Source organism: Podarcis liolepis (genome assembly GCF_965112155.1).
Source record: "Podarcis liolepis genome assembly, chromosome: 6".
NCBI classification, from domain to species: domain Eukaryota; kingdom Metazoa; phylum Chordata; class Lepidosauria; order Squamata; family Lacertidae; genus Podarcis; species Podarcis liolepis.
Window position 1 is genome coordinate 66,526,144 of NC_139559.1, and position 12,986 is coordinate 66,539,129.

The 12,986-nt window shown below is 40.0% G+C and overlaps 1 protein-coding gene across 44 annotated transcripts in view; it reads right to left on the reverse strand.

The window, feature by feature from the left end:
* The window catches only part of FUBP1 (far upstream element binding protein 1), a 31,672-nt gene extending 18,705 nt beyond the window's left edge, over positions 1-12,967 (reverse strand). For 12 of the 44 annotated variants that reach the window (XR_014527841.1, XR_014527842.1, XR_014527843.1 and 9 more), the window contains exons 1-5: positions 12,620-12,839; positions 8,839-8,929; positions 8,006-8,068; positions 7,157-7,198; positions 1,196-1,235 (exon numbers count right to left, since the gene is read on the reverse strand). Coding sequence is in view for 26 of the 44 variants with exons in the window: in XM_083510669.1 (XP_083366795.1) it covers positions 1,196-1,235; positions 7,157-7,198; positions 8,006-8,068; positions 8,839-8,929; positions 12,620-12,733 (350 nt within the window). In the remaining 18 variants the exon portion in view is untranslated. Of the gene's footprint in view, positions 1-1,195; positions 1,236-7,156; positions 7,199-8,005; positions 8,069-8,838; positions 8,930-12,619 lie in introns of all 44 variants that reach the window. The other 32 variants (XR_014527831.1, XR_014527832.1, XR_014527833.1 and 29 more) reach the window with 7 other exon arrangements.
* Between the last annotated feature and the right edge of the window lie 19 nt (positions 12,968-12,986).

A 12,986-nucleotide genomic window follows, 5' to 3' on the forward strand; every position in this document is an offset into this window, starting at 1 on the left:
GACCATAGGAACGCATTAATTGATTTTCAATGCATTCCTATGGGAAACCGTGCTTCGCAAGACGAAAAATACCGCGGAACGAATTAATTTCGTCTTGCGAGGCACCACTGTACTCTGGTTTTCCCCAATATGCAAGAGCAGATTTGGGGGCATGTAGGAGGAAGGAGAGGAAGGTTAAGCCCCACTGTGTGAGTAGAGCGCTATTCTGCTCACACAAGAACAGCAATGGACGATTTGTGACCATTTGCTGGGGTTGCAGGAGAAAACATGGGTCAGGTGGAGATGCCTCTGAGTCCACATAAATAGAAAATAGCCCTGTCTACTTTTAATTTAAATACAGAAGTCACAAATAACAGCAAATATATAAAAAGCACATGTAAAGAGAAAGAAAAGATTGGGGAAATGTAATAAAACTACATGCATGATCTATCCTACAATGCAGGAGGAAATTCACTAATGAACGTGTTCTTTTCATTTACCTTTTCAAATGAACCCTTATCAAGCTGATTTAAGCCTTATTTCTTGTCCTTAAACATAATAACACCCTTACTGATCCAAGCTATTTTGAAAGAGGCAATGATTTCTCTGTCATGCTGAACTGACTGGCATCTTATTTTCAAAGAGATTTGAGTAGCAATGACAGATTTGCTTACATTGCCATCAAAGTAATGAATAACATCCTGATTCAATTTATCTGAAGGCAGTAAGAGAACATTAGTTTAATATGGATGGCATATTTTTAAAAATCATGCTTTTTGGAAAGTGGCATGGTTACTCTAAGAAACCACACACACATGCTACATTATTAATCAGCTGCCTGTTTCTAAAATATGCCTTGAAGGCTCAGATTTGTAGCTCACACAGCTAAGCATCCAATCCTGTACAATGCTTGCTTAGAGGTACGTAATAAGCACAAATATACCAACTGTAAGGGAGTAATGCTATACACATTAGCTGAAGTAAAGCAACCTGATGCAAGTTAAACTGGTGTAAAGTTACACCAGATCCAAATTTCCTGGCAGTTTTTAGGTCTATTCACAAGGGACAAATTAAATTTGCAAAGTTGATGAATTAACATACTGGAGTCATTCCTGCTTGGGATTGTTATATGCAATTTTGAAGTACTTTTATAAATTTTTGGGAGAAGTCAATATGAATAGTTACATCTTAGAAGAATTAGAAAAAAGTATCCTACCTCTGTTGCTGATGCATGGGTGGCATCTGATTTCCAAAGGCTAAAATAAATATATACGGTAAATATTTTAATTCCATTAAATGCTCTGGAATAAATGACAACGGGTGCAACACACAGCCTACCATATGAACAATTTGCATATATATTAACTTTTTTCATCTCTCCCATTCAACCCAAAGTATCACAACTACAATTACAATCCTAAACCCATGTAGTGGGAGTAATCCTCACTGAACTCAACAGATAGAGGTGGGTAAGACTGCACTATACTTATCTCACATGGGGAAATACAGCACTGGGTATAATAGCTGAGGTCAGACAGAGCACCAAACCATTAATTGATGATTGAACAAGCCTAGAATGAGACAGAGGCTTAGATTTTTGTCCTGTCGTATGCCCAGTGTAACCATTTCCTTCCAACTTTACTGATAGCTGAGAACAAGCAAACTATAACTGAGGCTTCACAAGGTATATCTGGATTGCAAATCAATATCAAACCCTGGTATGCATGGAAAACAGACAGAATCCGCCAGCCAGAAAGTAAAGACAAATTATAGATTACTACAAACTCAGAAGAAATGAATTAGGTCAAGAATACAAGGATAGGAGAGCAAGGACCAAGCTCACTGTTTTTCCTACTCTTATGCACAACTTCCCCCCTCTCTCCCTACCCTTATACAGCGCATTATTATGAAGTAAGATCAATGGAACTTGTCTCTTCAGTGGGCAGAACATTTTTGCCTTTACCTTTAAGGTTTCTTCTCCTATCCCAATGAATAAGTAGTCAATAAACACACATTAGGATTTTCTTTGTGTTGGGGTAGCACACTATATGTACTTAGGTATGAACAATCACCAACCCAAAGTCCTATCTCCCACTCTCTTTTGAAGCAAGGGATAGGAGTTCTATGTGGCTTGCCACTTTAGTAAAAGAATATCACTGGCTCTATCCAACACTGCAGCTTCACTAGCACAAGATATTGCAGTGTTAGCAAGAAAACATCCCTCTCCTGTTCCCTTCCACAAAATCAGCTCCAGAGTTTGGGGAACCCACTGGAGCAGATGGATGGGACAGAAGAGAGGAAACCTAAGTCCAGTTATGCCAGTGGAACCTTGATGCCACTGCATTGGATAGAATTACCGTATTTTTCGCCCCATAGGACGCACCGGCCCATAGGACGCACCAAGTTTTTTGGGGGGGAAATAAAGGGAAAAAATTTTATTCCCCCCCCCAGGCGCTTGTGGGGCCGGCAGCGGGGAGAAGCGCTCTTCTCCCCGCCGCCCGCCTTCAGATCAGGTCCGGGGACAGCGGGGAGACGCGCTGCACCTCCCAGCTGTCCCCGGAGCTTGCGGGGCTGGCGGCGGGGCTCTCCAGGCTTCAGCGAAAGCCTGCATTCGCCCCATACGACGCACACACATTTCCCCTTCATTTTTGGAGGGGAAAAAGTGCGTCCTATAGGGCGAAAAATATGGTACCTTCCCTCGGTTTTTTTACAGCAGCTGATACCCCGTGTAATAGCAGCATTGGATTTAACCTGTTATTGCTAGCCTTTCCAGCTGTAATACTTCAGGTTGTATTTAATGCTGCTAGTTCACTCACACAATGGCGCTCCTCCCCTGTAGTCCACAATGCACCCTAAAAACCTTCTCCAGAAGGTTGGAGAACCCTTCAGAACACATTGTAGGGAACAGGTGGGAGAAGAGGCAGGGGAGGTCAGTTGCGCAAGCAGAACTCTGCTGGCGTAGTGTTGGATACAACCCATTATTTTGTATTTTGCTCCTTACCAATAGTAACTTTCTTTTTTTGTTAAGTATATTACTGATAGGGTCCATATTCAGCTGTTTAAAATGTAGGGCTCCAAAAAAGTAAAAGGAGATCCTATATGCCTTGAAAGATCACAACAAATATTCAGTATATTGAGTTTTCAATTATTTCCCTTCCTGACTCCCAAAATCTGTTCTAGAGGATTGTGACACCTGTCCGCTACTGTATGGAAGGTGAATGACGGATTTCTGAGGAATAAATGGGATGGTTCTATAAAGTGTGGTCTCCCAAGGATGAATCCTGGGACTTGCACTTTATACTTGTTCATAAATGACATGGAGAAGTGAGGCGGCCAGGTTTGCATGACATCAAATTGTTAACTCCAGTCTGTGAAAAAGGCAAGCTCCATTCTAGAAATCATTACCAGCCCATATCGCAATGCCTTCAATTCAAATGCACTTGGAATAGTGTGTACCTGTTCCCCTTCCTTGCGGCCAGAGTTGAGATGCACTGTGGAGTTTTTATTGTTCCTGCTGCTGTTTGTATGTTTTCATGATTATCTAAAGTGTTAACTGTTTTGTTTTTATATGCATATTTTGGTTATAATGCATATGTATGCCATATATCATTTGGCTGAAAGGCAGGCTATAAAATTTCAAAAGAAAGTTCTGATCATCACAACTACAAAGGGGTATTGTAGAGCTGGAAGTTTCAAGAAAGGGCAACCAAGATGATCATGGAGCTGAAACACTGTCCTACAAGGGAACTTACAACATTTGAGGGTTTATAGCAGGCATAGGGATGATGGGAGTTGTAGTCTGACGGGCTCTTAAGGAATGCTGCTGCTGCCCAAGAGGACTGCCTGCTGAGGGCCTCTTTCCACCTGGCTTGGGGCCGGGCTTGACAGGCTTCAGAAGGACTGCAGCTGCTGCTCAGCAGAGGGTTCCTCTTTTAATTTTTATCTGTGCTGTTTTAAATAAGAATCTTGGCTGTCAGCCCTGGAAGACCTGCACCCTGCCTTGCTGGCCTTTTCCCATCTGGCCTGGGAGAATGGAGTGCTGCCTGACTCCAGCTACAAAAACTGTTGAACAGATTCTTGGGCTGGAATATTGTTTATTGGGGGGGGGGGTTGAGAGAGCTTGCTGCAGTTTTTAAAATTATTGTTCTATCTTTAGTTTTAGATCTTATGATTTACATGGAAATTGTTTCCATTTGGTTGTGTGCTTTTTGATGTGTTTTATTTATTGTTTATGACTTCTGTGATGTTTGTAATTATGTACCATATTTTTCGCCCTATAGGGCGCACTGGCCCATAGGGTGCACCTAGTTGTTGTTGTTGGGTTTTTTTTGGGGGGGGGGGAATAAAGAAAAAAAAATTATTCCCCCCCAGCCCCCAGAACACGCTGCTATCCGCAAGCTCACCAGTTGGGGACCCAAGTTTGAGAAACACTGTACTAAAAACAAGTTTCTCAACACTTTTACATTAGGCTGCTTTTACTTCTGTGCATTTCACAATATTAACCAACAGATAGAGACGCCTTGATGAATGACTAATTAATGTGCTTATCAGGCTTCCAGACTGCATTTCTCACGCACCAAAAGATGTGCTGCTCTATACAATAATTGCAACCATGGGTTGGAACAATGAACTATTAACAATGGGAAAATATAAACTAATGCCTTTCCACCGATACTTCTGTAAAGGTAAGTGTAAGAACATAGTTGTTTCACTTTTCTTACAGAGCACTTTGGAATGAAGTATAGAACAGTCCTCCAGTGAGCAGAAGACATCTTCCACACAAAGGAGGAAGCTTTTGGATCTAACAAAATATTTCCAAAGTCACTATCTGGTCTTTCAGAAGGCAAAAATAGAAGGAAAAATGGTTTTTAGTAAATTCACCACACTCCCCTCCTTCATAATGCTACACATATGAGAAACCTGCTCTAAATTCCACAGCACAGTGGCAAATCAAATACCTACTGTGAATACACAAATTCGAATTGATGCAAACCATACTCTGAACCTACATCTTGTCCCAACTAGATACTGTGCTCAATCCTTTTATGCTGCAGCCATATATTTCTACCTGTCTCCCAAGTACCATTAAAGAACCTAGCTGCTCAATAAGCTTTAATATCTCTATTCTCTTTATTAAGCAGCAGACGGCAAGGCAAGGCATGGGATTATACTATAATGCCTTTTAACAACTTGTCTCATTGGGTACATTGCTAGTTAAGTTCAGCATAGTGTTAACCAATTATTATGGGATGTATTTCTAAACATGATGGGAAGCACACATTTCAAATGCATTGAAAGAACATGCTGCAGTATCTACAACATTCTATAACCCATTAAAAATGTAACCTTACTTAACCAGTTCAGATTTTTATAACTGAACTCTAAACAAGTCTGCAGGCTTATAATGAAACCAATTATGCAGTAAGAAATTTCCTGTTGAAATTTTTACATATTTTTCTATTTGGGGTTTTCCATTAAAAGCAGCAGCATATTTAAAAACAGAGCTCAGATAGTCTCCTTCCAAATCCATGTAAGCACCCACCCTATTGCTTTTGACCAAACATTGCAGAAACTGTCATCTGCCCACAAAAAAGGGCTTTCAATCCCTTCCCTGTTACAGGTCCCTGCATCTCCTCAAAAAAACCTTTCCAAGGAGAAAGGTGTGATGTGAGAATATGTGAAAACCATGCAGAGGCACCTTGTGCAAACAAACTTCTGATGCAACACTGAATCCAACCAGCTGTCTAAATTTCCTTTTAACCTTTTTACACTGGATATTTGGGCCCAACAAGATATAAAACATGATTAGAAGATAGGATTGAGCAAGAAAATATGCTCAAGAGGGATAATAGAAAACTATAGAATGTCCTTTCCCATATTTCCTCTTCTACATAAAAGGCTGCTACAAGCTGAAAAGCGGTAATAAAATATGTTGGATTAGCAGCTCACAAACAATCTATGGAAAGTTTACATCTGTCTCCTGGCTTATCTTTTGCATCATTTCATGACGACTGCTCAAATGCTATGTTCAATTCTCATGTGTTGGTTACTTCCAAGACTGGATTATTGCAACATGCTCTATGTGGGGTTTCCTTTGTGCTTGATACAGAAGCTACAGTTTATAGTGTATAATGCCTTGTCGGCATATAACACCTGTGCTGAGAGATCTGCCCTGGTTGTCAATTTGCTACCAGGTCAAGTTCAAGGTGTTACTATCACTTGGGACCAGTTTACTTATGAGATTACCCTACCCAACATGTGTCCCCTTGATCGCTTCGATCGGCGGAATTGACACTAATACTGATGCCACATAATATCTGTTCTGCATTTGTATGAACTTGATCAGGCTTAGTGAGGCAATGCGTACACTTTGGAACTCCCTGCCTATTGAGATCAAGAAGGCGTCTTCATTGTATTCTTTTCAGTGCTTGCTAAAAAATGCTTAGAAATATGAGGTAGTTTTATTCTGCTTCAGTATTTTAACTTTTCTATGTTTTAAAGTACGGTGGTATATTTTTCTTTATTTTACTGTTTTAGCGTTTGTAAACTGTTTTGGGTTTTCTAAACAATCAAATGGTGTATAGATTTTATTAAATAAATACATACAGTGGTTGTGGTTTTTTTTAAAGGAAGGTAAGGGCCAAAGCTCAGCAGCAGACCCATGGTATCTCATAGTAGGAAAAAACTACTGCCTAAAGCCTTGGGGACAGCCACTGACAGTTACTAAAGACAATACTGCTCTATGGATACATGTTCCGACTCATTACAGCATATCTTCCTGAGTAAAAAACCCTGCCAGCTACTACTTTTTAACTATCTAACGTTTGGTTCATTTCAAAACTATATTCCTTTTATTAATATGAATATTCTGTTTTTAAAAAGCAAATACTGACTGATTCAGAAAGACTCCTTCCACTCCTATTTAAGATAGCCCTCCCAGAAACAGAATCCCTATATACAACACATGTGGTGCAGTTTCAAAAGTGGTTTGTATTGCAGATCTAATTACTGTTTCTAGGGATAGAGGCACAAGACCACCCAGCAACTCTGCCGCATGCACTCAATCACTATGTGCACATAAACACTGGTATATCATAACTATGTATAGAATAGAATACTAAACACTTGCTTTGAGAAGTACACTTAAGAGCTGACCACAAGGTAAAAACATACTTACAATCATTATTTGGAGGAGCAACTTTCTTAGGCTCTGGTTGATCTGCAAAAGTAAGATTTTTTTAAATGTTTTTTGTCACAAAGATAGGAAATTTAAATAAATGGTTGTTCCAGAAGTGCAAAATGCAACTTGTCCAATGCATTTTAGCATGTTTTTGAAATTTCAGGGAATAGGTCATCTAAACAAGGAAAAATCTTATATGTTTAACACTTGGTTAGTATAGTCAGGGGGGAAAAATGCAAAATACTTCCATTTATCAGATAAACTGTTCAAGGTTTAATAAGGCACGCAGGTTTAAACACACTATTACGGATGTCCAGGTCACTAAAACATAACTAACAAACATTTAGCTGTATTATTAGTAATTTGACACTAAAGCTAATGATGCTTCTGTAACAAAAACTGAAAAGACCACCATTGTGAGAAATAATCATTTTACAATTATATCTGACAACGACCACAATACTAAATAGAAAATCAAAATTTAAGATTCAACCAACACATAGCAATACAATCTCAATCTGGGAACTGTCATACAGACTTCCTAACCAAATACTGAAAATTTCACGGCATAAGACGTCAAAACAGCAGATTCAAAGCCACTACCATCACTACCATCCAAATCCGTTTAGTATGAGTGAAAGTCGTAGATAACTGATATCTGATAAAAATTACCTCAAATGTTTCCGTCCCACCCCATATTCAGGAATATATGATGAACCACCATTATTAAGTGCAGTAAAAGTCAGACACATATTCCAAGAAATATTTGTGTCATCCATTTCAAAAGATCCACTAGTTCATTTCACGTTTACATACTAAACACAGGTAATAAATAAAAATTCCTGCCTTTAAAAGGAGAGGGCATTCCCTCCCAGTGTGTTGTACTGCTCGGACTTGTCCAAGAGCCATCTACACATAAAATAAAAAGAATACATTACATACATCATTTGAAGCATCATTAGCTCATTTTTGAATATTAAAAACCTCACTAATAATAAAAGGCACTTTAATAAAGTACACAAGTACTCCTTGTCAAGAGCCTTAGAAATTTTCTGTAAACAAAATTATAATCCTTCAAAACCTATATTCTCCTCCAAGGTCAGAAACTGTCTTCATGAATTAAAAAAAATATTACACAATGCTTTGCTTTTTAGAAGATAAACATATTAAACCCTGTTAAGCCCACAAAAGCTTTTTTAAAATTAAAAAAGCTACACATTTCAGTAACATGTTTTAAAAACAAACAAAAGGTTCAAGCAAGTTAGAGGAAGACATTTCGCCAAATATTTCAATGGTTGTCTTTTTAATGAAATAACTACATTTTAAAAAGTTGTGCCTGCACAATGTAACTTATATACCAAACCACCAGGTTTGAAAAAGATTAACAAATAAGCATTCTCCATATAAATTAGAGGAGCTGCTAATCCTCTGTCACAAATATTTCAACACTGTGCTTCTGATGAATTTTAAATAATACATATTTTACCTACCTTAGGTTTTTAGTTATGTCTAAAAGATCATATCCATGTTGAAGATGGACTATTCTACCTTCTAACCAATAACCACGATTAAAGTAATGCAGAAAAGCTAAACTAACTCATGCACTCACACACACACTATCAGTTTATAATTTTTAGAATTGAATATATTAGCATCTTATATACTGATTGACAGCATACCTCCATCTTCAAGAGGTCTTTTTTGTCCTCCATAACTGTAATCATTTGAATTCACAGATGTTCCAGATTCATTTCCAATTTTTGCTGCAATCTGAAAGAAAAGAAAAGGCCAGCATATCAAGTTTTTTTATTTTTTTTGACTATGTTGTAAAAAGTAGTGTGTCAAAGAATGATTTTTTTTACACTTGCTGTAACAGATATCTTACATCATACATTAATATGTTGTCAAGCATTAAATTACACTAAACACAAGTTGTCTAACTATGATTTTTGCTCTGGGAGGCCACCATTTGAAGATCAGGGCAAACCTTTATATTAAGAGAACAACTGGTGTCAGCTTAACTGGAAGAATCAGACATGCAAGTGTTGAAATACAACAGCAACCAATTATGTTATCAGAAGTTAGTGTGCTTGCTTGTGGCAGGCACAAACACGCAAGCAATTTCTTATAGAACCTCATACCATATAGAAGCTAACAGTGAATTGCTTGCTATTTTGCCCAAATGATTAATTTAAAGGGAACTGGCTTTTAAAACAATATAGTGAGGGTGCCTGCCTAAAGTGCAGTGTTATAAATGCTCCTCCTCCTCCAAGGTGTAAACTGGCCCCAAGCCAGTGTATAGATACTTCATATAGTAATTGCAGTAAATCTTCCAAAGGTTAATGTCAGCGAGGATCCTTTTGAAATATCAAGCAGTGCATGTGCTTAGACCAGTGCTTGGATTTAGTATGGGATGGTGGCTAATAAACTGCAGTTGAACACTGACAAGATAAAACTCTGATTTGTAGATGCCCATGTCTGGAGACTTGTGTCTTTTTAAAAGCTATAACTGTTCCTGGATAGTCTGACCATAGTGACCCATGCTCTGGTGACCTACTGACTGGGTTACTGTAATGTGCCAGTGCATGGTTCTATCCCTTGAAGACAAGCCAGAAGCTTAAGTTAGGGCAGAATGTAGCTGCATTCTCTCTCTTTACTGGACAGACGGAATGACATCACAGTGATTCTAAGAGTTACATTAGCGGTTTATTCACTTCAAAACCTATCTTTTCAACTCTAAGCAGCTCACCACCAAAATACCTAAAGGAACATATCCACCAATGCCAGGTTGCCAGGGTGTTTAGATCCTCCAAGGTGGGTTTTCAGTTCCATAACCAGGGCAATTTCCACTATGTGGTGCCATACCTTAGTTGTGCTGCGGTAAAGCCTTTGCTGTGGTGGCACTGCATACGTGGAATGCTCTCCTAAGACTTATGATTGGAGCCCAAGCAATCATGATTTCAGCACCTGGTCAAAACATACCTATTTGTGTCCAGGTATTTTAATAATTTGGTAATTGATCATCCAACTCTATTTTAACTGCCTTTATTTGGTTTGCCGTTTTATTGTTGTATGGATTGTTTATTTTTTGTACTCTACCTGAGAATCAATAGATAAAAGGTAGATAATTAGCATTTTTAATGACTAAAATGAAATTAATTTATGATCCTGTAAATTTGGGTTCTCCTGTTTTAAAAACAAGAGCCCACATCATATTTTTTCACAAGTAAATGTGTTCAGTGGAACTTTTTCCCATCTAGTAGACCCCATTTCAGGAGAACTTACTTTTGAGTGTGTTTAGAATTGCATTATTTAATATCACAGCCGAAATGAACTACAACCTAATTGGCTCAGGCTTACATTTGAATGTTCCCTTCATCTCCCTCTTCCCTATGATTCTCTTTTTTTTTAGTTTGAAAGAAACAAGCCTGACAGTTCAAATCCTGTCTCAAAGCAGAAAGAAATTACAGTACAAGGTGAAAGACAAGTAGGGAGTGTGCAAACCCAAGAGTTTTGACAGAGTCATTTATGTAACTCTGAATTATGGCATGTTGCTGTATCTGAGCCACCTCAGTGTGCCAGATTTGGAATAGGAATGAGTTACACATTATACTACTCCTAGCTGCCCTTAAGTCAAGATTTTGTTGTTGTTGTTGTAAGCGTGTATTAAAAGCACCCCCACAAACTTATTTGTTTTTAAAATGTACCAACATCTCATTTTCAAGATTTTCTCTTCAGCCACTAAGAATGGAAACTAATTTAAAATTATTTCCCCTTGTTCAATGTTCAAACCGCCATTCTGCATCTAAAAAAAATGTGTAGAATGGTTCATCTATTTGTGTATATGAAAGAGTGCAGCTATAAAGAATCCACGTCTTTCTCTTTTTATAGATGAGTATATTCAGTCATCTATGAGGTAAGGTGGTAGTGTTGGGCCCTGAAAATTTAGCTTTATACTACAGTTTATAAATTATTTTGCCACTTCCTCTCAGTTAACAAAACTACAACAATTTACTGGATTCTGTACTATCCTCCTTGCCTTACCTCACCCACTTGCAAGGAAGAGGACTGTGATCCTGTCTTGCTGGAGCTTTCAGTTTGTATGAAACGTTTGAACAAAGATATTGGCAACTGCTGAAGGCAAAGAACTCTTAACCAAATGCTTTCTTAATTCTCTTTGCTTTTATAAATTAGTAAGAGATGTGGTTCCTAGATCAAACTTTTCTGTATTAGGGCTGGTTGTTACATCTAACTGGTCTAAGTAAGTTGCTAGGAAACAAGAAAGCTTAAGGTAACTAAATAAATGAAAGGGAAGCATTACTGCTAAAAATGGCGGCAATTATCTTCAACAGTCAAGTAGGAAGCCAATTCTTATTCCCCGACTGCCCCAAACCACACAACCAGGACAGAGACACCAGGTCAGGACTAGTTGACAACTATAGTATTTCATATAACCTCTTACAGAATCGAACGGGAGTCTTTTTTCTGATTTAGAAAATGCTCTTATCTCACCTATACAGCAGGGGACTGAAAAAAAATAATCTAAAAACTTATGGGGTCATATAAAGTGATATAGAAACAACACCTTCTAATTATTATGCGAACAAGAGGAAAGAGTGGACCAGCTACCTTATTAGGTAACAATTTCTATTTTATAAAAGCGGTGTTTCGGGTTTCTCCGTGTTGTGAGACTATGTAAAAAAAAAAAAATAGGGAAGCCCTGAACTGTGAGTAAAAGGGAGTAAAAAAATATCCCAAGTAAAGAAGCGGAAACTCAAGAAAAAGGTGCCTCGGTCATACAAGAGGCTACCCCCCCCCTTGAGGACGAGCGCTAATTCTTCCCTCATCCTGTGAAGTAGAAACTATTCACCAAACGATGAAAATCGCTACAAGTACAGGTATTGCATGCGGGGAAGGGAGGAGACGGTCCTCGCCGACGAAGAGCGAGCGAGGTGGAAGTTGGGGAAAATCAGATATGCCGACCCACCCGCCTCTTTCTCTCTGGGTTGGTGGTGCACGTAGAGAGGACGCCGCCATTACGGGAAGGCGGCTTGAGAGGGGGGAAAAGGACCCCGAGGAAGAAATTCCCTCATTATCCGAGGGATGGTGTCCCTCAAATCTCACTTCCCTCCCTCGCTCCCGTGAGGCGCGAATCGAACCGAGGCGCCACAGGACTTTCTCTTTCCACCCCCTTTTTCTAGTCACTGAGGGAACTACGGCGCCCCTGCCCGAAAAGTCCTCCCAAAGGCCCACGGAACAAAAAACCGCCTCAACTCCTAACGGAGGGAGCGCCTCTGGCGGCCTACGGGACGGCGGCGGTGGTGGTGGGGCGTGCCCCGCTCGCCCTTGCGCAGGACGCCGAGCGACGGAGGGGCGAATTGGGCGGCCTGCTTGAAAAAGCCTGCCGGGCAAGGCCGGCCTGGGAAGCGGCACCCATTGCCCGGTGCCGACGATACACACCTGCCTAGCCCGTTGCAGCGCGTCTTTAAAAGCATCATTGACTGCCCCGCCACCTCCTCCGCCTCCCCCGGGCGCGCCCGAAGAAGGAGGGGGTACCGTAGAGTAATCCGCCATGTCCGCTTCGCCGCTTCCTACCGCGCTCTCTGCCTGCCAAGAAAGAAAGAAAATGGCGGCGGGCGGGAGCCTTTCACATTCCTGCGTCGCATCGTGTTCCACGAGAGGAGGGCGGGGGGTTGGGGAGGGGGAGGAGGCGCGCGGCAAGAGCTCGCGAGACGTCTATGAAAAGGGCATGAGATTTCAAGGCGGGAAGGTAAAAAAAGGGAGGGGGGAAGCTTTTGAAGATGGGAAAGGGAGGAGATTATCGCGA